The sequence below is a fragment of the Equus caballus genome, chromosome 24 (assembly GCF_041296265.1).
Source record: "Equus caballus isolate H_3958 breed thoroughbred chromosome 24, TB-T2T, whole genome shotgun sequence".
Lineage (NCBI taxonomy): Eukaryota > Metazoa > Chordata > Mammalia > Perissodactyla > Equidae > Equus > Equus caballus.
Genome location: NC_091707.1, coordinates 14,183,846 through 14,204,600, shown reverse-complemented (window position 1 = coordinate 14,204,600; position 20,755 = coordinate 14,183,846). Strand labels below are relative to the sequence as shown.

At 38.5% G+C, this 20,755-nt stretch overlaps 1 protein-coding gene across 2 annotated transcripts in view; it reads right to left on the bottom strand.

The window, feature by feature from the left end:
* The window catches only part of PSMC6 (proteasome 26S subunit, ATPase 6), a 77,641-nt gene that overhangs the window by 15,011 nt on the left and 41,875 nt on the right, over positions 1–20,755 (bottom strand). The window contains exons 2-11 of one of the 2 annotated variants that reach the window (XM_070249458.1): positions 19,480–19,620; positions 12,034–12,422; positions 10,942–11,021; positions 10,809–10,848; positions 10,517–10,569; positions 7,704–7,771; positions 7,345–7,459; positions 5,218–5,305; positions 3,760–3,821; positions 3,553–3,676 (exon numbers count right to left, since the gene is read on the bottom strand). In XM_070249458.1, coding sequence (XP_070105559.1) covers positions 3,553–3,676; positions 3,760–3,821; positions 5,218–5,305; positions 7,345–7,459; positions 7,704–7,771; positions 10,517–10,569; positions 10,809–10,848; positions 10,942–11,021; positions 12,034–12,160 — 757 coding nt within the window. In that variant the 5' untranslated portion in view covers positions 12,161–12,422; positions 19,480–19,620. The remainder of the gene's footprint in view (positions 1–3,552; positions 3,677–3,759; positions 3,822–5,217; positions 5,306–7,344; positions 7,460–7,703; positions 7,772–10,516; positions 10,570–10,808; positions 10,849–10,941; positions 11,022–12,033; positions 12,423–19,479; positions 19,621–20,755) is intronic. The other variant, XM_023627738.2, reaches the window with a different exon arrangement.

Genomic DNA, 20,755 nt, shown 5'->3' with positions numbered 1-20,755 from the left:
AACGAACTAACAGAAAAAGAACTCAAGAACACAATGCCATTCACAATTGCAACAAACAGAATAAAATACCTTGGGGTAAATTTAACCATGGAAGTGAAAGACGTATACAACGACAACTACAAGACTTTCCTGAAAGAAACTGATGACCACATAAAGAGATGGAAAGACATTCCATGCACATGGATTGGAAGAATAAACAGTCAAAACATCCATACTACCTAAAGCAATCTACAGATTCAATACAATCCCAATCAGAATCCCAATGACACTCTTCACCGAAATAGAACAAAAAAAATCCTAAAATTCATATGGGGCAACAAAAGACTCCGAAGTGCTAAAGAAATCCTGAGAAAAAAGAACAAGGCTGGAGGCATCATAATCCCTGACTTTAAAACATACTACAAAGCTACAGTAATCAAAACAGCATGGTACTGGTACAAAAACAGGTGCACAGATCAATGGAACAGATTTGAAAGCCCAGAAACAAAACCACACATCTGTGGACAGCTAATCTTCAACAAAGGAGCTGAGGGCCTACCATGGAGAAAAGAAAGTCTCTTCAACAAATGGTGCTGGGAAAACTAGACAGTCACATGTAAAAGAATGAAAATTGACCATTCTTTTTCACCATTCACAAAAATAAACTCAATATGGATCAAAGACCTAAAGGTAAGACCTGAAACCATAAGGCTTCTGGAAGAAAATATAGGCAGTACACTCTTTGATATCAGTATTAAAAGGATCTTTTCGCACACCATGTCTTCTCAGACAAGGGAAACAATAGAAAAAATAAACAAATGGGACTTCATCAGACTAAAGAGCTTCTTCATGGCAAGGGAAAACAGTACTGAAACAAAAAAACAACCCACTAACTGGGAAAAAATATTTGCAAGTCATATATCCAACAAAGGGTTAATCTCCATATTATATAAAGAACTCACATAACTCAACAACAAAAAAATCAATCAACCCGATCAAAACATGGGCAGAGGACATGAACAGACACTTCTCCAAAGTAGATATATGGATGGCCAACAGGCACATGAAAAGATGCTCATCATCACTGATCATCAGGGAAATGCAAATCAAAACTACATAAGATACCACCTTACACTCGTTAGAATGGCTAAAATAACCAAAACAAAAAATAACAAATGTTAGAGAGGTTGTGGAGAAAAAGGAACCCTCATACACTGCTGTTGGGAATGCAAACTGGCGCAGCCACTATGGAAAACTGTATGGAGATTTCTCTAAAAATTAAATATAGAAATACCATATGACCCAGCCATCCAACTACTGGGTATGTATCCAAAGAACTTGAAATCAGCAGTTCCAAAAGTCCCATGCACCCCGATGTTCATTGCAGCATTATTTACAACAGCCAAGACATGGAAGCAACCTAAGTGCCCATCAGCTGGTGACTGGAAAAGAAGATATGGTGTGTGTGCATATATATACATATATATATATATATACACACACACACATATATATATACATATATACACAACAGAATACTACTCAGCCATAAAAAAGGATAAAATCGTACCATTCAGAACAACATGGACTGACCTTGAGGGTATTATGTTAAGTGAAATAAGCCAGATAAAGACAAGCTCTGTATGACTCCACTCATATGTGGAAGTTAAACATGTAGACAAAGAGCACAGATTAGTGGTTACTGGGAGAAAGGAGGGGGTGTTGGAGGGTGGACACAAAGGGTGAAGTGCACCTACAACACGACTGACAAACAATAGTGTACAACTAAAATTTCACAAGGTTGTAAACTATCATCTCAATAAAAAGTTAAAAAAAAAAAAAGGTGTGGTACTGGTACAAAAGCACACACACAGATCAATGGAACAGGATTGAGAGTCCAATAATAAACCCACACATCTACGGACAGCTGATCTTCGACAAAGGAGCTAAGAACATCCAATGGAGAAAGGTAAATCTCTTCAATAAATGGTGTTGGGAACACTGGACAGCCACACACAAAAGAATGAAAGTAGACCATTATCTTACACCACACACAAAAATGAACTCAAAATGGATTAAAGATTTGAAGGTAAGATGCAAAACAATAAAACTCCTAGAAGAAAATATACGCAGTACACTCTTTCACATCAGTTTTAGAAGAATCTTTTCAAATATCATGTCTATTCAGGCAAGAGAAACAAAAGGAAAAATATAAAACAAATGGGACTTCATCAGACTAAAGATCTTCTGCAAGGCAAAGGAAACCAGGAACAAAACGAAAAGACAACCCACCAACTGGGAGAAAATAGTTGCAAATCGTCTGACAAGGGGTTAATCTCCCAAACATATAAAGAACTCACACAACTCAACAAAAAGCAAACAACCAAATCAAAAAATGGGCAGAGGATATGAACAGACATTTTTCAAAAGAAGGTATACAGATGGCCAACAGACACATGAAAAGATGTTCAACATCACTAATCATCAGGGAAATGCAAATCAAAACCACAATGAGATATCACCTTACACTTATCAGCAGGGCTATAATCACCAAGACAAAAAACAACAAATGTTGGAGAGGGTGTGGAGAAAAAGGAACCCTCATACATTGCTGGTGGCAACGCAAACTGGTGCAGCCACTATGGAAAACAGCATGAAGATTTCTCAAAAAACTAAAATAGGGCTGGCCCAGTGGCATAGTGGTTAAGTTGCACGCTCCACTTCAGAAGCCCAGGTTCGGATCCTGGGCATTGACCTACACACCGCTCATCAAGTCCCTATGTGGTGGCATCCCTTATACAAAACAGAGGAGGACTGGCACAGATGTTAGCTCAGCGACAATCTTCCTCAAGCAAAAAGAGGAAGACTGGCATCAATTTTCCTCACCAAAAAAAATTAAAATAAAAATACCATATGTCTCAGCTATCCCACTACTGGGGATTTATCCAAAGAACTTGAAATCAACAATTCAAAGAGACTTATGCACCCCCACGTTCAATGTAGCATTATTCACAATAGCCAAGATGTGGAAGCAACCCAAATGCCCATCGACTGATGATTGGATATAGATGTGGTATATATATATATATAATGGGATACTACTCAGCCATAAAAAAAGACAAAATTGTCATATGTGCAACAACATGGATGGACCTTGAGGCTATTATGTTAAGGGAAATAAGCCAGACAGAGAAAGATAAATACCATACGATTTCACTCATACGTAGAAGATAAACAAACACATGAACAAATAAAACAGGTTAGTGGTTAAGAGAGGGGAAGGGGGTTGGGAGTGGACATAACACGTAAAAGGACAGATATAGGAGGTGACTGACAAATAATGTTGTACAACTGAAATTTCACAATGTTATAAACTATTATGACCTCAATTTAAAAAACACTATTAAATTTTCTTAAGAATCTTTTAAAAATAATATGCAATTCATTTTGCTACTTTACACAATTTGCAATTAGAGGTGAAAAGAGGGGAGTAAGGTTCTCTTAGGTTTTTAAAAAATTTCCTAACACTTTGAAGAAAAGTTCAAAATAAAATTTGAAAGGTGTTATTCTTACCAATAGCATCTATTTCATCCATAAAAATGATGCATGGCTGATGGTCTCTGGCATAATTAAACATTTCTCTGATCAAACGAGCACTTTCACCAATGTACTTGTCTACAATAGAACTAGATACAACCTGATTAAAGGAAAACATTAAGGTAAATATAAGACAAGTCAAAATTTAATTTCAACAACTACAGAAAAGAATCTTCCCTTTACCTTTAAGAAATTGCAGTCCAGTTGGCTAGCAACAGCTCGTGCCAAGAGCGTCTTTCCTGTACCTAGAAATGACAAAAGAAGTCCTACTTAGATGAAAAGTAAAACAAATTTTCAAAAACCTTTTAAGAATGTACTCCTCTGGCTAGTAAATTTGCAAAATAGAAGGTAAATCCGAAATAGAATCTCCATTTAAAATTCCAGAACACTTCTACTCTCAATATTAAAATTTTAAATTTTACACCAAATATCCCTTGTAAGTTTATTATAAGCACATTGAATACATAACTTTAGAAATATGTCAAACCCCACTTACAGATTATGATGGAAAGTTCCGTCACATTAAAATTCATTGGTCTATCCTGCATGCTGATTGGATCTTTTATCTATGCGTGACATTGTAATACCAAGTATTGGTTGTTTGGAAACTACTGGTTCAGTGACTTATATAAATCCTCCAGACGTCAGCATTTCTCGTTATACAATATTAAAAAATCATGTTTGTCAATATTATCACCAATCTCATCACAAAAGTCTTTTAAGTTTTAATGTATTAGAAAGCTATGAAGCTCACAGTACCAAATGTAACTTTTCAAAAATTCTAATTTTCATTTGAAAGCTCAAATTTTATCACTGGCTATAGATGGTCTCAGTTGTTGTCTTTAACATGACAGGCTAACTTCATCCATTTTTGAAAAAATGTGTGCCAGATAACCAATAACCAGGCTGAACAGCCAATAACCAGTAATGATAACCATAGACTGTCTGTAAATTATCCTTTCAAGTGAAAATGGTATTCCGTGAAAATCAGCTAATTCAGCTGGCAACCCAACTACGCAAGTGCTCTTCCTAGAGAAAACTATCCTATTCAGTATGCAACAAAAGTACTTTATACATTCATCACACAGAATACAACAGACATTATTCAAGGATCAAGATTTAATAAAGTTAATAATTTTTACTGCTTCACCAAGAACAGTTTAAGGTGAAACTGAAATTTTTTTTTTTTAATACTGCAAGTGTGGATGGTTGAGAACACAGTGACTCCTAGTACCCTTAATGCCACTGACTTAACTGATTAATGCTATGGCATGAGCAGTTGTACCCACATTACTCGCGCACCAACAACACAGATGTCAATGCAGTGAAAAAGGCAACTAACACCTAGTATTATGAAAGTAAGCTTTGACCTTGCAGACTCCCTAGTGTCTCAAGGACACCCAGAGGTCTGTGAACCACACTGTGAGAACCAGTGCACTAGAATCACAGGGCATGTTAAGATATATATACTATGAGGCACAAGAGGACTAAGCATGCCTGAGAGAACAGACACACATCTCCTAACTCTTTTTTACTCTGAGCAGGCTAGAGGTTGGAATTGCCCACGTTAAATTTTCATCGTATTTTTTTCCCCTTCATTCATTCATTTATTAGCGGGGAAGACATAAATTCAATACCAACCTGGTGGTCCATATAACAAACAGCCTTTTGGAGGTATTATTCCTACACGCTGGAATAATTCTGGGTTTGTAAGAGGTAATTCTATCACCTAGAAAAGAAGTTGCACGTTTCTCAAAAAGTTAGTAAAGGTTGCGACACTTTCAAATATTTTAAGTAAAATATCAACAAGGTTATGTATATAAATCACAATTCACAATGGATCTAGAATTCCATCTGTGTAAAACCATTTATATTACAGGTTTTTCTTCAGGTAGGTTTAGGATATCTCTTAAATCTAAAAAATTTTAAATAATTTCTTAAAAACTACTTAAAAAGTGTGGAATTATTTTAACAAATCACACACTTGACTAGAGTGAGTTACACAAACATATAATCTGTCAAAATATATCTGAATTGTACATTTAAAACCTGTGCATGTTACTGAATATAAATTATGCCTCAATGAAAAAATTACTCTACAAAAAATCAGTTTAAAAAAAACAAAAACAAAAGATCTAGACCATTTTGCGTGTGGGAATACAAAACAAAATAATTACACGACAGGGAAATTTGGTAAGCTATAATTGCCACTAAGAGAAAGCTATACAAAATTTCCATATGTAGGCATTTTGCCATAGCAGCCTTAAAAGAACCATATATTCTGCTCTCAATGTCCTACTGATTTAAGGAAAGAAAACTGCAGAATAGAAAAACTGAGGGTGTGACTGCCCAACTTAAACTCTTTACAATACCAGTATCTTAAGAGACAAACTTCTATAATAGTTGTGCCCACAAGGTGTGATTAAGACAAGCCAAAAGCGTGAGAAAGCAATATTTTGAAGTGTCTGCCAATCAAAAAGGGTATTGGCACGTGAAAGCGTGTTTGTTTGGGTGTGTGTGAGAGATTCTTTCTGCTCCTATGGTTGATGCAACAAATCATTGTGAAAAACTAGATTTCACAGTTCCATGAATCACTTGTTCTTCTTCTGTTGCCCTTTCACTACTACAAAGTTGAGAAGAATAGGCTTTTTTTTTTTTTTTCGAGGAAGATTAGCCCTGAGCTAACTACTGCCAATCCTCCTCTTTTTGCTGAGCTCACATCCATGCCCATCTTCCTCTACTTTATACATGGGACACCTACCACAGCATGGCTTTTGCCAAGCAGTGCCATGTCCACACCCGGAATCTGAACTGGTGGACTCTGGGCCGCTGAGAGGCAGAACGCGCGAACTTAACTGCTGTGCCACCGGGCCAGCCCCAGAATAGGCTTTTATTTATGCTTAGACCAGTACTTTCTCAAGTATGGTCACAAAACAATTAGGTTTCATAATCACGTGGAATGGTTGTTTAAATGCTAATTCTTGTGTCCCAGCCCAAAACTACTGCATCAAAATCATGCAGAGAGGCCTAGAAATCTCCATCTTTACTAAGAGTTCCAGAAAATTGAATGCGCTGAAGTCTGAAAACTACTGGCTTAGGGCTTAAACCAGCTGAAGTAACTATGTGATGCGACTATCCTCATTCATTCCTAAATACTTCCATCCTAAACTAGGATGAAATCAATAGGACAACGTAGTTTCCTTTAAAGAGAATTGTCAAAAAGCTACCTGTGCTGTGACGCAAGGCAATTCTGATTTGATTCTTCACATCTAAGAGCTTAGAAGGTTTAATCCACTCTAAAGCCAATATTTTATTAAATGACAGCAAATAGCTTTATCAAATAAAATATTTAAGGCACAGGTAACCTACTCTACTGTAAGAGTGGGAAGCTAACATTAATAAGGTTGTGGGAAAAACTACATTACACACGTTATCCAAATGTGCTCTGACCCAAGTAATCTACCTTGATAATCAAAACCACAGATAGCATGGGCATCGGATTAAATCATTTGTTCTTAGCTGTTTTTCCTTCTTTATCACAAAAAGGCAGGATTCTTCTAACACCAAATTATCTCCACGTTAACGAACACTATAATTTTCATAGCTACAAATTCAGTGCTATTCTTCTCTCAGCAAGGACATTGAAGGTATAATATTCAGTAACCACTATTTGGGCAAAGAGTAATTTTCATCTTCTTTCTCTCTTCAGGCATCTTAAAACCAGTACTATTTATTAGTAAATTCAGAGAACAAAGTATACACACCAACCTCTCTTAATTCCCGAATCTGTTCTGATAGCCCTCCAATCTCAGAATAAGAAACATTCCCAGGGTCCTCATGAGACATGTTATAAACCAGTGGATCCACCTCTCTTGGCAAATATCTGTAATGAGAAGGTATGTATTTTTCTTTTAAAAGCTGTATTTTCTCTCAGCCTAGAGATGAGTATAAACGACTTTCTTATGCAAGTATCTGCAGATAATCTTATAAAACATGTTTAAATTAATTAGAAATTAGTAAAAGGGAAAAAGTGGCAAAATACTCAGTTATCTCAAGAAGCATATATTTTGGATAAAATCATCCCTCTGTGAAAATAAAAGGTAAACTAAAAAGAATAAGAAACCTACCTCATGATAGTTAGTGTAGTCATATCCAAAGCAACTCTTGTTCCTGGCTTCAGCTTACTTTTGTCAAGCTAATTTTGTAAAACAAAAGGTGTCATAAGTACTTTAAAAGGGGAATAATACTCTAAGAAGAGCATAATATTCAGAAGCCAAATAATCATTTTTACCCCTCAGAGAAGACTAATATTAGACTATAAACACTATGCCAACAGAAGGGCTTATAAAAGTAATAAAGTTATTTCCATCTGCCCCTTCAAAGAATGCCCCTTTGTGCAATCTCAGTGTGAAATGTGAGATCACTAATACACAAAGTTTGAGGTGACAATGGCCTTGTTTTCGAAGAAGGAATGGACATTGATAACTTACTTTCAAAGGCTCTCTATTTAACATAGTGGAATGGACATTGATAACTTACTTTCAAAGGCTCTCTATTTAACATAGTTTTGCTCCTTATTTTGATTCAGGCACTGCAAAACAGTGACTGTGGCAATTGGTACCAAAGTATCTACATAGAAATCTGTAAGTGAACGTTTTGGGGGAAGGAAAGGGAAGGATTTTAAAGGTGTGCTCATCAGATTTACTTTAAAAACTACAGCTTTGGGGAAGAATGTGTTACTTTTACAGTAGTCTCCCCCTATCCTGGGTTTTCCTTTCTGTGGTTTCAGTTATCCACAGTCAATCATGGTCAGAGAAGATTAAATGGAAAATCCCAGAAACAAACAATTCAGAAGTTTTAAGTTGCGTGCCTTTCTGAGTGGCATGATGAAATCTCGCCCCATCCAATCCGTCCTGCCCAGAAAGTGAATCACCCCTTTGTCTAGCATATCCAGCTGTATAAAGTACCTGCCTATTAGTCACTTAGTAGGTGTCTCGGTTATCAGATCAACTGTCAACTGTTGTGGTATCGCAGTGCTTGTGTTCAAGTAAGGCTTAGCTTACTTAATAAAGGCCCCAAAGTACAAAAGTAGTGATGCTGGCAATTCGGATATGCCAAAGCGAAGCCGTAAAGTTCTTCCTTTAAGTGAAAAGGTAAAAATTCTTGACTTAATAAGGAAAGAAAAAATCATATGCTGAGATTGCTAAGATCTACAGTAAAGGTAAATCTTCCATCCATGAAACTGTCATGAAGAAAAAAGAAATTCATGCTAGTTTTGCTGTCACACTTCAAATACATATGTATAGGAAAAAACATAGTATACATGGGGCTTGGTACTATCTGTGGTTTCAGGCATCCACTGGGAGTCTTGCAACATACGCCCGCCCAGTGGTTAAGAGCAGACTACTGTATAGAAGAAAAGGTGGAAATGCACTGTTTCCCCTTAAAAGATTGTCATTAAAATGCTAAAAGCAAAACAAAACAAACCCCAGTAACCATCATTCATGCCTTTGGTACCTCACAGACACTGAGCTAAGTACATTTTATATTAGGTTAAATCATACCAAGCAATTTATTGGCATAGTTAGGGAGGGTAATTTATTTAGCTAGAACTGGATAGACTCTATCCAACAGATTCACCTCACACTGAGGATGTTACTTTTCAAAAGTAACATTACCTTTTGACAGTTTAAAAAAACTGCTTGCCAATACAATTTCAGAATCATACAAATTAGTGACTACTTTTCACAGGATTTTGCAAAAAGCTCTAAGATTAGGATTTAGTGCCAATGAAAATGAAGCAGAGACAGGCAAAATACTAGGTTTAATATAATGGATTAAGCTAAAAAAAAAAAAGTCAGTAAATGCAGTACTTGAAACTATGAACTATCTTAGAAATGCCAAGTTTTGCCATACAGAGAGCCCTGAAAGGGACATAAAAGACCCTTTGTCAGGGCCGGCCCAGTGGTTAAGTTCGCACGTTCCGATTCTCGGTGGCCTGGGGTTCACCGGTTCGGATCCCGGGTGCGGATATGGCCTCGCTTATCAAGCCATGTTGTGGCAGGCGTCCCACACATAAAGTAGAGGGAGATAGGCATGGATGTTAGCTCATGGCCGGTCTTCCTCAGCAAAAAGAGGAGGACTGGTGGCTAATGTTAGCTCAGGGCTAATCTTTCTCAAAAGAAAAGAAAAAAAAAAAAAAAACCTTTGTCACACTAGGTATCTAATATTTTGATTTAGAAAATGTCACCCCACTTACATGCTAGGCAAAATCCTAAGATTACCTTTTGTCCCTGTAAATTCCATTCTACAGTCATGTTATACCAATGTTTTAAAACTTTAATCCAATATAGCAAATAGAGAAAGGTCTGCCAATGAAGTTATAAAATTGCTCTATCTAAGCAGATCTCCTAAAGAATAAGGAGTGCATACACTGACTTCAGAAGCTACTGAATGATCTGAAGCCATTTGTTGGTGTTTTTCATGACTGCAAAATGAAATTCAGAGTTATTTCAATTTGTCTATTCTAATCTAAACAAACTCATACAAAATCAACTTAGGCTATAGCAAAGTCTCTAAGTAACGTTTCTGAATATTTAAATATAAAGCAAAAGTTAATTCATAAAGTCTCATACTTTTAGTTCTCTTAAAAAAAGACATTAAAATAAAATAATCCATTTTCTAGTTGTAAAATTCTTCAATTTCTAAGAGTGTGGAGCTGACTGAGGCAAGGCAATACAGTAGAAAGTAGAAAATACCAGAAGTCAAAGCCCATGGTATGAGTTCACACTTTGCTAATAATGAGCTACATCTGACCACATCCCAAACCACCTTTGGGAGTTATGGGCATAATGCCTGAGCTGCTTACCTCAAGAATTAAATAATTTATGTGAAAGTGTTTTTGTCAACTATAAAGCAGTATACAAATGTAAAGCGTTACCTGTCGACGACAACCCACAACATATCTTGGTCCATTTGTAGCTTTCACAATGACTAGAGGAAGAAAATGAAAGAATAAATTGAAAAATAGAAAGTAAAAAGTAAGTATACTCACATCAATAGCAAGTTCAATTTTATTTCTCCCCTCCAAGAAGACAACAGTTGAAGGAAAACCTACTCTACGCAAGAATATTATCTACCTTCATTGTTGTCATTAAAATAATAAGCATTTCAAAAGTTGGTGGGGGGAGAGTCCGCTCTTTTTTTCTTTACTAACAATCTAATCCACTTACATTTTTCTTCAGTTAATTGCTTCAGTACTTCACCCACAATCTAGGAAAGAAAAATAAAAATTACTTTTTGCCAGCAGCTCAAAAACAAAAGCAAATTCCCATAGCCCCAACAACCCCCTACTCCATTACTTACCTGTCCAACACTTTGTAGGGCCTTCAAATCATTCTCAGACTTTTCATACTGCTTGGTAAGTTCTTTCAATTGTTCCCTTACTGAAAAATATAATTTATACATTTTAACTAAACAATAACCTTAGTAAATTTAAGTCACTAAGTCTCACTTAAGTCTATTTCATTTAACATACATTTTATATCCACTGTATCAAACCAGAAAAGAAACAAGGCCATTTATGGGCGATACGTTTAAAAACGAAATGTTACAGAGAAAGCACTATATTTTTATTTTTCCAATCAGCAGTACTTACTTGTTTAGCACATTTTAGGTTACACTCTTAACAGATATTGACACTCTGACACTTTCGGATTTTCGACTACAAATCGGAATGACAAACGAGTTAGAATCTTCCTCACCTCTTCACCTACCCACATGGATTATTACTCTCTGGCTTTCCACCCTAAATAAGGTCAACAGGTGCAGTTGTCCGGAATTACATAGTTACGGTCTTCCTTCATTTAATTAAACTCCTCAGCCTTTTCAGTGAAGGCGCACTATGAAAAATCGTATGTGCCCTTTTAGCTCAGGAGGTAAGGGAAACTTGTACTTGAAAGTACTTGAAAGGGAAACTGGAGGACAACTCAAAACACGAGCAAAGACGAGGAGGCTTTTTATGCCCGACGGACTCTAGAGAGCTCCGCGTCCGGCTCCCCACTCCATCACCAAGGCTGCTCCCCGAGCGCCCTCTCTCGCCGGAGCTTCCCTGACTCCAGCATCTCCCCGTCTCCGGTCCTGGGCTCCACCAACACTGCCCTCCTTGCGCCGCAAAACATCCCTGGCCCACTTCTTCCCCGCTCCTCTTCTATCCCCTTCCACTTTCACCTCAGAACTGGGGACGTTCTCTCCGTCACCCGGTCGAGAACCGGCCATTTCCACGCCAAACAGGCGCTGCTCCCTAAGCTCAGGGCCGGATGACAAAGCGCGAAGTCCCTGGACCGAGGCCTTCCCATCTCCGGGGCCCGGTTGCCAGGCTCGGCCACAGGCCTCTGCTCTGTCGGACACAGAGGCGGGCCCAGGTACGAGAGGACGTGGCAAGAAAGGTGCACTCACACTCCTTGAGACGGCCGTCGATCTCTTTGTGCTCCAGCAGCTTCTTGCGGTAGTCCTGGAGCGCCTTATCTCTAGGGTCCGCCATGATGAGAAGCCGCCGCTCATAGGGGATGCCGGGAATGGCCATGGCCGCCCGGGCGGGGCGAGGGGCGGGGCGAGCGAGGAGCACCTCCTTGGGGGCGGGCTCAGGGCGCGCCCGCCCCTCCCTGTTGGCCCCGCCTCCCTACCCCAGTTCTCCCACTGCTGTGTCTCGGTTCACCTAGGGCGCCGGCATGCACCGAGGGAGGCCTCCGGCCACACCGTCCCCTGCAGGTCGGACTGGGTAAAGCAGGGCGCTGTTATACTGGTAGTTCCCTGAGAGGTCCTGGTATTCTGAAGTCACCGCAGTCCTAGAACCACAAAAGACTAGTAAACCGAGATGAGAGTGAAATAGGGAATGCGCACCCACTCAAAATAGCTCCCATGGCCTATGGATATAACACAGAGAGCCTAGGTTTAATACAGTGCTATTAGGGACCTCCGGGTATAAAAGGAGAGAGCTATTTCATTCATTCTTTCAGTAAGTGAGGTAGCAAGGGTATGATCTGGTGAGGAGATAAAAAATTTTTTTCCAAGTGTAATAAATACTGAACTATAATGGAAATAAAAAATGATGATGTTATAGAGTAAGTGAGAAGTGAGAAGAACTAATTTAGAATAGATTTCGGAGATAAGGAGACAACCACACAACAAACTGGAGAACCTTCCAAACACGGGAAACAGCAAGTGCAAAAATCTTGAGGTGAAAAAAAGCTTGGTTCACTTCTAAGAGCAGAAAGGGAGCCAATGAGACCAGAAGGGTGTGAGTTGTAGAGATGTGAGGCACAAGATAAAGATGCCGAAGTAGGCTGTGATAGGAACTTAAAATCTGATAGAATTGGCTTTCAGACTTCTGTGCTTTCAGACACATTAATCTCTCAAAATCTCTGTAAAATGAGCATACTAATTGTACCTATCTCATAGGGTTGTCATGAGTATTAAATATGATAGTGTGCCTATAGCTATTAACACAACATCTGGCACACGGTAAACGCTCAATAGTGTTATTTTAAATTATTTATTTTAAGGGTAGTAATGACCTCAATTTTTCTGGTACAGGTCCCATTGCTGTACATCTTCCCAGCATTGTTCCTGGGGAGAATTTATTGCTGTTCCAATAGAATCAGTCAAATTCCCCAAATGGACTCCATTTTTTCTCATCTTGTCCAGTGGCCCTGGATGTTTGACTTTAAATAGGTATATCCTATGTAGACATATAAAGTGCAAATTTATGTGAATTAAATTACCAAAAGTCACATAAAAGATGTCTTCAAATTTATTAGGAAAAAATCTTATGGGTGTTGTGTGAGCATTCTATTCTGTTTTTCTAAATATAACTGGGAATTGCAGTAGATAATAAATAGGGAAGATGGATTGAGGAGGGATGATCCCTTCTCCTTCTCAGCTGCAACTATTCTAGTCAGACTAGTTCATCCATACCAAAATATATCACCTCTGATATCAAGAAGTAAAGAAGAGAGAATAAGGCAGAGAAAAAAAGACAGCTCATTTTGGTTCCATTCAATAAATATTTATGAGCACGTACTGGTGTGTCATTTCAACATAACACACCAATATTTTAAACTCCCATAACCCTTGTGCTTTTTCTCTCACCCATCTGGCAAAATTCCGACTTCAGATGATCCTCCTATCTATTTCTCCATGCCTGCACCAGAACAGCCTTGTTCCCTTTTTAAATGCACCTATTAGACTGTATTACTCTCCATCAAAAAAATGTAGCTTGATTTGTATGTACATATTCTTAAATGTGATTAAATGTTTAGTTTTTTTGTTTAGTTTATAGTCTGTAAATGTTTAGTTTTAGTTTATAGTGTACTTTGTCCCCCAGTAAACTATAAACTCCAGGAAAACAAAGACTATGTCTATTTCTTGCATATTATTGTATTCCCAGAAGATGATTATATATATAAATTATTCAATGAATGAATATGTGAATATGTCAGACACTATGATAGGTAAGTAGAGATACAAAAAGACTAAGAAATGTCATCACTACTCAAGGAACTTACAATATCACAGAGTAGAGAAGAAGAGATGTGAGAAGGCATATCTTAGTTTTGGGGGAGGTCGTAAAAGTGATATCATAACAAACAGTGATGAGTTAGAGCCTCAAAAAAATCATTTAAGGATAGTCTCTTAATCTGCTTACCCATAATTTAGCATCGATGGGTGTTGTGGTTTAAAAATACGTGTGTAAATTCTTTGATATTTCCCACTGCAAGAAGTGGAGCCTGATTCCCCTCCCCTGGATCTAGCCACTTGCTCTGGATGCATAGAATAAAGTGGAAGTGACAGCATACAACTACTGAGAGTAGGTCGTAAAAGGCATTGGGGCTTTCACCTTACTCTCCCTTGGATCATTCCCTCTTGGGGAAGCCAGCTGTCATGCCCTGAGTACACATCAGCAGATCTATGGAGAGGCCCACAAGACAAGGAACAGCCGGCAAGGAACTGAGGCCTCCTGCCAAAGGCCATGTGAGTGAGCCATCTTGGAAGCAGAGCCTCCACCCTAGGCCAGCCTTCAGATGACCGAAGCCCTAGTGTTGATTGCAACATCATGAGAAACTGAGTCACACAGCTCAGTTCAGCTGCTCCGGAATTTCTGGCCCACAAAAACTGTGCGATGATAAATGTTTGTTGTTTTAAGCTATTAAGTTTTGTGGTAATCTGTCAAACAATGATAGGTAACTAATAGGACAGGAACTGAAATTTTTCTAGAGAGAAATTGGGGAACAGTACCAGATAGGCAAGTAGCAACCACTGTTGCTCACAGATCAGCCACAACACTCAAGTTTTTAGAAATTTGTCACCCCAAATACGTACCAGAAGGCACCTAATTGAATATGTCTATGGCTAAGCAATAAGATGTTGAAGTAGCAATAGAGGTTACAATTCCAAGACTTCTGGAAGTACTCTTCTTTATCAAAGTAACACATGTAGTTTTTTAAAAAAAGTCCTATAAGGCTTAGATTGAAAAAGAGGAGCCCAATGCCCCACCCTATTCTACCTATGAGTCCTATTCCCCAATTCTTTAACACGTTTCTTCTATATTTACCTCCATATTCCTAAATAATATGCTTATGCGGCTATTTCTTGGTAGATCAATTTTAGGATTTATCTTTCGACTTCCTAATAAGGAAGATAAAGATTTAGAACCCTATATCACTCCAGATCTCTACTTCCCTACCTCCATCCTCATATGTACAAATATACAAGTTTTGGTTAAATCACTACCCAATAGTTGTCTCATTGTGGGGCTATGTAAGTTAAGTAATATACTATAGTTACATTTGCTTTATTGTAAAACTGTTTTGAACTTCCCGGAACTAAAAGCTACCTCGTGTTTTAAATCAGCTTTTTTTTAAATTCAGTTTTTCTTCCCAATTTTATGATACAATTGTTTTGTTTCCTCCAAGTTCCTTTTTTTTTTTCTACTGAGGAAGATTCACCCTGGCTAACATCTGTTGCCAATCTTCCTCTATTTCGTATGTGGGATGACGTCATAGCGTGGCTGATGAGTGGTGTAGGTCTGAAACTGGAATCCAAACCCATGATCCCCAGGCCGTGAAGTGGAGTGCACGAACTCAACCACTAGGCCATGGGGCTGGCCCCTCAACTTTCCTCTTTTCCTATTTGTTTTGGTCTCTCTGTTTCATGTTGGAGGCTTTCCTTAGCAATTTGCTGAGCCTTGGTTTTCTGATCGTAGAGTGAGTGAGGCACTAAAATAAAAAAGTAGTAGAATTCTTAGTGTGTGAGTGGGAGGGACCAGCTGTTTTGTTGTTTTTGATGCCATTGTTTATTCCTGGAAGAGTTCTCCAATCCTCTTTCAGAATGAGAGAGTTCAGGCGGGTAAGATGGGGTAAGTGGAAAGCAGGTGCATACATGGTCTGCAGTTTTGGAGCAGAGTGTTACAGGTGGTCTGCTGGAAGTAGATTTAACACTCAGCATGGAGGGACTTCACTTAATCCACCTTTTTTCATCTTGGAACTCTCTCCTCTCCCTGGAATCATGCTGAGTCGAGAGTCAGATTATCTTGACTAGATATTCCTGTTCTTGAATGTTTTCTAAATGAATTTTAGATGCCTTTCTTTTACTTTTTCTATTGAATCAACTGATAGTTGAGCCCCTACTTTGTTATCAGTTTTCCCACATCCATACCTTTTGTGAATTTTCTCTTAATTCCAATTCTGTTGTGTCCTCTCCCTCATCCAAAATTACTTCTTCCCAAAATGATTGCTCTGTGTCTAGGCTTATAGCATTTGTTTGAATTGTAATCACACATTGCCTTGTGACATCTCATGCTGTTATTATCTTTTCAAATTCATTTGTTGATTTATTTATACATTCATTAATTTACTCAGAAATCATCTTGTGAAACACATACACAATGCTAAGTGCTGGGGAACCTGACACTACCAATGCAAGTTCCCTACTCAGCTGTTTAATGGGGAAAACCTATACATCAACATATATTTGATTCCACGCAGCAAGCACGGTTATACGACTTCATGGAACCAAAGAGGAGGAACCTAATCCAACCACAAAGGAGGCTTTAGGAAGGACTTCATGGAGGTAGCAGTTTCCTGAGCTGAGTCTTAAAGGAGTTAGCCAGATAAAGTGAGGGTAATGGGCGTGGGACAGGGGAGAAAATATTTCAGGAGTGGAAACAAGATGAGCAAAGATGTGGAGGCTGGAAACAAGGTCTATATGGGGAATTGTTAGCAGTTCACTGACTACAGGCAGAGAGGTGTTAGAGATGAAGCCAGAGAAGTAGGTGGGGCCAGATCATGGGATCCTTGAATGTCATGCTGAGAATCTTGAATTTGATTCTTCAGACAATCAGGAACATTGAAGATTTTAAACAGAGGTGTGACGTGGTCAGATTTACATTTTTGAGAAACTAGGCTGGAGTGGTGGCTGGTTCTTGAGGGGTACAAGCCTAGAGGCTAGGTGATCAGTTAAGGAAATGTGGCAGTAAATCAGGTGAACAATGACTAGGGCTGAAACTAAGTTCTTGGTCAAAAAGATGAAGAGGAGGGAATAAACTGAAGACAGAACTGGCAGGACTTGGTTTATCAATAGGTCATGGGAGGTAAAAGAGAGGGAGAAACTGAGGATAACTTCCTGCTTTCTAGGTGTCTAGATAGGATGGTGGTATGACTAAAGATTTCTGAGACAACTGGATGGATGTGTCCAATAGGCAGTTGGATTTTGAAGCTCCAGGGAGAAATCTGAATTGGAAAAATACATTTGGGAGTCATCAGCATAGAAATAGTATTTAAAATGAGATTGGTCAAGTTTCTCCGGGAAAGAGTATGGATGAGGAAGAGCACTGAATGAAGGATAGAATCCTGGGGAATACTCATGTTTTAGAGGGGGCTGGGGGAACCCCCATGAAGGAGACAGTTAAATGGTATCAGAAAAGTATAAGGAGAATCTGGAGTGTTTGGTGCATAGGAAATTGAACCGAAGGAGGGAGGAATCAGCATTGTCAAAATGCAGGGGAGATATGAAAAATGGTAACCAGATTTGGCAGTAAGAAGGTCAGGTAAAGAGGAGTAGGACAGTGGAGTTGGAAACCAGACCGCACAGCAGGTTAAGGCGTGAATGGGAAGTTAAGAAGTGAAGTCAATCACTACATATACCTTGCTCTTTCAGAAACATGAGGCCAAGAGGGTGAAGATAGAAAAGTCTAACAATGTACCATATGCACATTTGTATTCAATAAATATTAATTAGATAAACAGATCAAATCAAATATCAGTATCAAATCATTAGATTGTTACTTAGCCTTTCTTCCTCTTGTGTGTCATAACATTCCTTTACCTTAACCCAAATTTTTCCTTTAAATTATTTCCTTCCAGTTTATTTAATGCCAGAAAACGTTTAGGTACTGAGAAGCTTCCCACAGAAATCCCCATGTCCCCATAATTTTGAGAAATTAGCTTCAAGCCATTTCCTGCTTTGGTCATCAAAAAATAAAAAAAATAGCTGTTAGCTGTTACTTGCATAGTAATCAGAATTCCATCAGGAAGTGCTGTGTACATTAAATCTAAGTCATGATATTGTTATAATCACTAGTATTAGAATAACAAGGTTGTGACTTTGTTCATCTATAAAAAATTTAATGTTGTTTAGCAAAGTTATAATAGATGGGAGGCTGGACTTTCAGAAACCAAAGGTTGAACTATGTCCCCTGCGGATGCTCTTTAAATAGTCATTGAATGACTCATCAGTTATTGCATAGGCCCTCAGACAGGTGAGGCAATGGCCAGAGCAGGCTGAGTCGAAGAAGTAAACTCACACAAAGGACTGCTTAAAAGACTCTCAGGAAAATATCAGTGATATTTACATCACATGTAAAAAACTGTGTTTTACGCATTCTAAAATCCCTTACAAATCTGAAAGGAAAAACTATAATTATCAAGATAATAAAGTAAGATCCAGCACTTCCATTTCTGGGTATATATCCAAAGAAAACAAAACCATTGTCTCGAAGAGATATCTGTACTCCCACGATCATTGTAGCTTTATTCAAAATTGCCTACGTAGGGAAACAACCTAAGTGTCGGTCAATGGATAAGTGGACAAAGATGTGGTATTTTTCAGACGTGAGAAAGAATGAAATCCTGCTGTTCGCTACAACATGGATGGGCCTTGAAGGCATTATGCTAAGTGAAATAAGCCAGACAGAGGAAGACAAATCCTGCATGGTATCACTTATATATGGAATAAAGTTTTTAAAAAGTCGAATTCATGGAAACAGAGAGTAGAAAAGTGGTTGCCAGGGGCTGGGGGGTGGGAGAAATAGGGAGAGGTTGATAAAAGTGTACAAACTTTCAAATATAAGATGAATAAGTTCTGAGGATCTAACATAAAACATGGTGATTATAGTTGATAACACTGTATTGTATAACTGAAATTTGCTAAGAGAGCAGACCTTAAATGTTCTCACCAAAGGGGGAAAATGGGTAAATATGTGAGAGGATAGACGTGTTAACTCAGTGGGGGGAATCCTTTCACAATGTGTATATCAAATCACCACAATGTATGCTTTAAATATCCTACCATTTTACTTGTCAATTATAACTCAATAAAGCTGAAAAAAGAAGACAAAAATTGTCTTATATGGTGATTGTTTTTGATTATGAGTTTGCTAGAAATTTGTTCTGGGCAAGAATTGGTGTCTTAAGGAATAGAGCTTTCATCTTGGGATCACTGACACTTTTTAAGCTCTCCCAAGTGACAGGCTGTTGCATCAGGGCTGAAATCTAGAGCTGAGTCATGTTCAGATTGCTCCCTTCTGCAATTTTAGGCTTTCTTCATTTAGTTTCCCCTTTTTCATACTGTTTCATTTTTGGTGGCCTAATCTTCAGATATTCACACCGTGGCCATATGAAAAATGCTCGTTCATCTTTTGGACCCGTGTGGAAAAGCTCCTAGTTGAGACCTCTGGGAGTCACAGGCACATTTGAGGCGCTGTCCCTGCTGAAGAATTTAAAGAGATTACAATTCAGTGGCAGAAACATGAAAAAATGTCATAAAAAATGACATACCACGTTCCATGGGGTGTCCAGCCACGTGCAGGAACTGGGCCTTATACGTTTTTATATCCTTAAGGTCAAGCTCAGTTTGACACAGAGTAGGTTTAATTAATTGAAATTTATTTAGAAACTGGAACTGGGTGAAGAGGAAACCAGGAAGACCACATAGAAGAGGCAGCCAGTGAGGCGGGTCTGGCCCTAGAGGGTTAAGTAGGATCTGTATACAGGTATAATGAAATTATATATAATGAAATCTGTATACAGGTAAAGAGGGAAATTGATTAATATGTACGTGTGGCATATTGTAGATATTAGAATCGAGCTTCTTGGGCCCACCAGGATCTCAGATAGTTCATGACTTTTTTACTCCACGTCAGTCTGCTTGGCAGTGATGGACAGATCACAGGCTATGGGCTTTGAAGTAATAAATATCTGAGTTTTGAGTCTCACCTCTACCATACCATGTGATTTTGAATAACGTATATAAACTTTCTACGACTAGTTTTCTCAGCTAGAAAATAGGAGTAAAACTTATTTTGGGCCTACCATGTCCTGAGCTACTTCATTAAATGATGGCTTTTTAAAAGGAAGATTTACCCTCCCTGCTCCCTCCCCCAAAAAAGATAATTTGAAATAGTTGAACTTCAATGTGTAAAACGTTGTAAAGCTTTCTAGTTTCACCTTGTAATTTCTCTCAAAAAATAAAAAAAGATGATAGACTAGTCCCATGACTGGGAAACGGAGGACCAGGCTCTGTCACTACCCAGCTCCCATTCTTTGCTCACGACATCTCACCTCTCCAGCCTGTTTCCTCCTAGAAAACGAGACGGTGTCTCCACCTGCGCCGCCCCTACAGCAGCCATTCGCCACATTTGACTATGAAGTGTGGCTAGTTCGTATAAAATACTCACCAGATTTCAAAATTTAGAACGTAAAATATTTAATGAACAGTTTAGTAGAGTCTATTTTGAAGTATTTTGCACATACTCGGTGAAAGTGAACTGCACCTGTTTCTTTGGCTCTTTTGATGACTACTAGATTATCTAACCCACATAGCAGCCCTGGTCTAGACGCTCCCT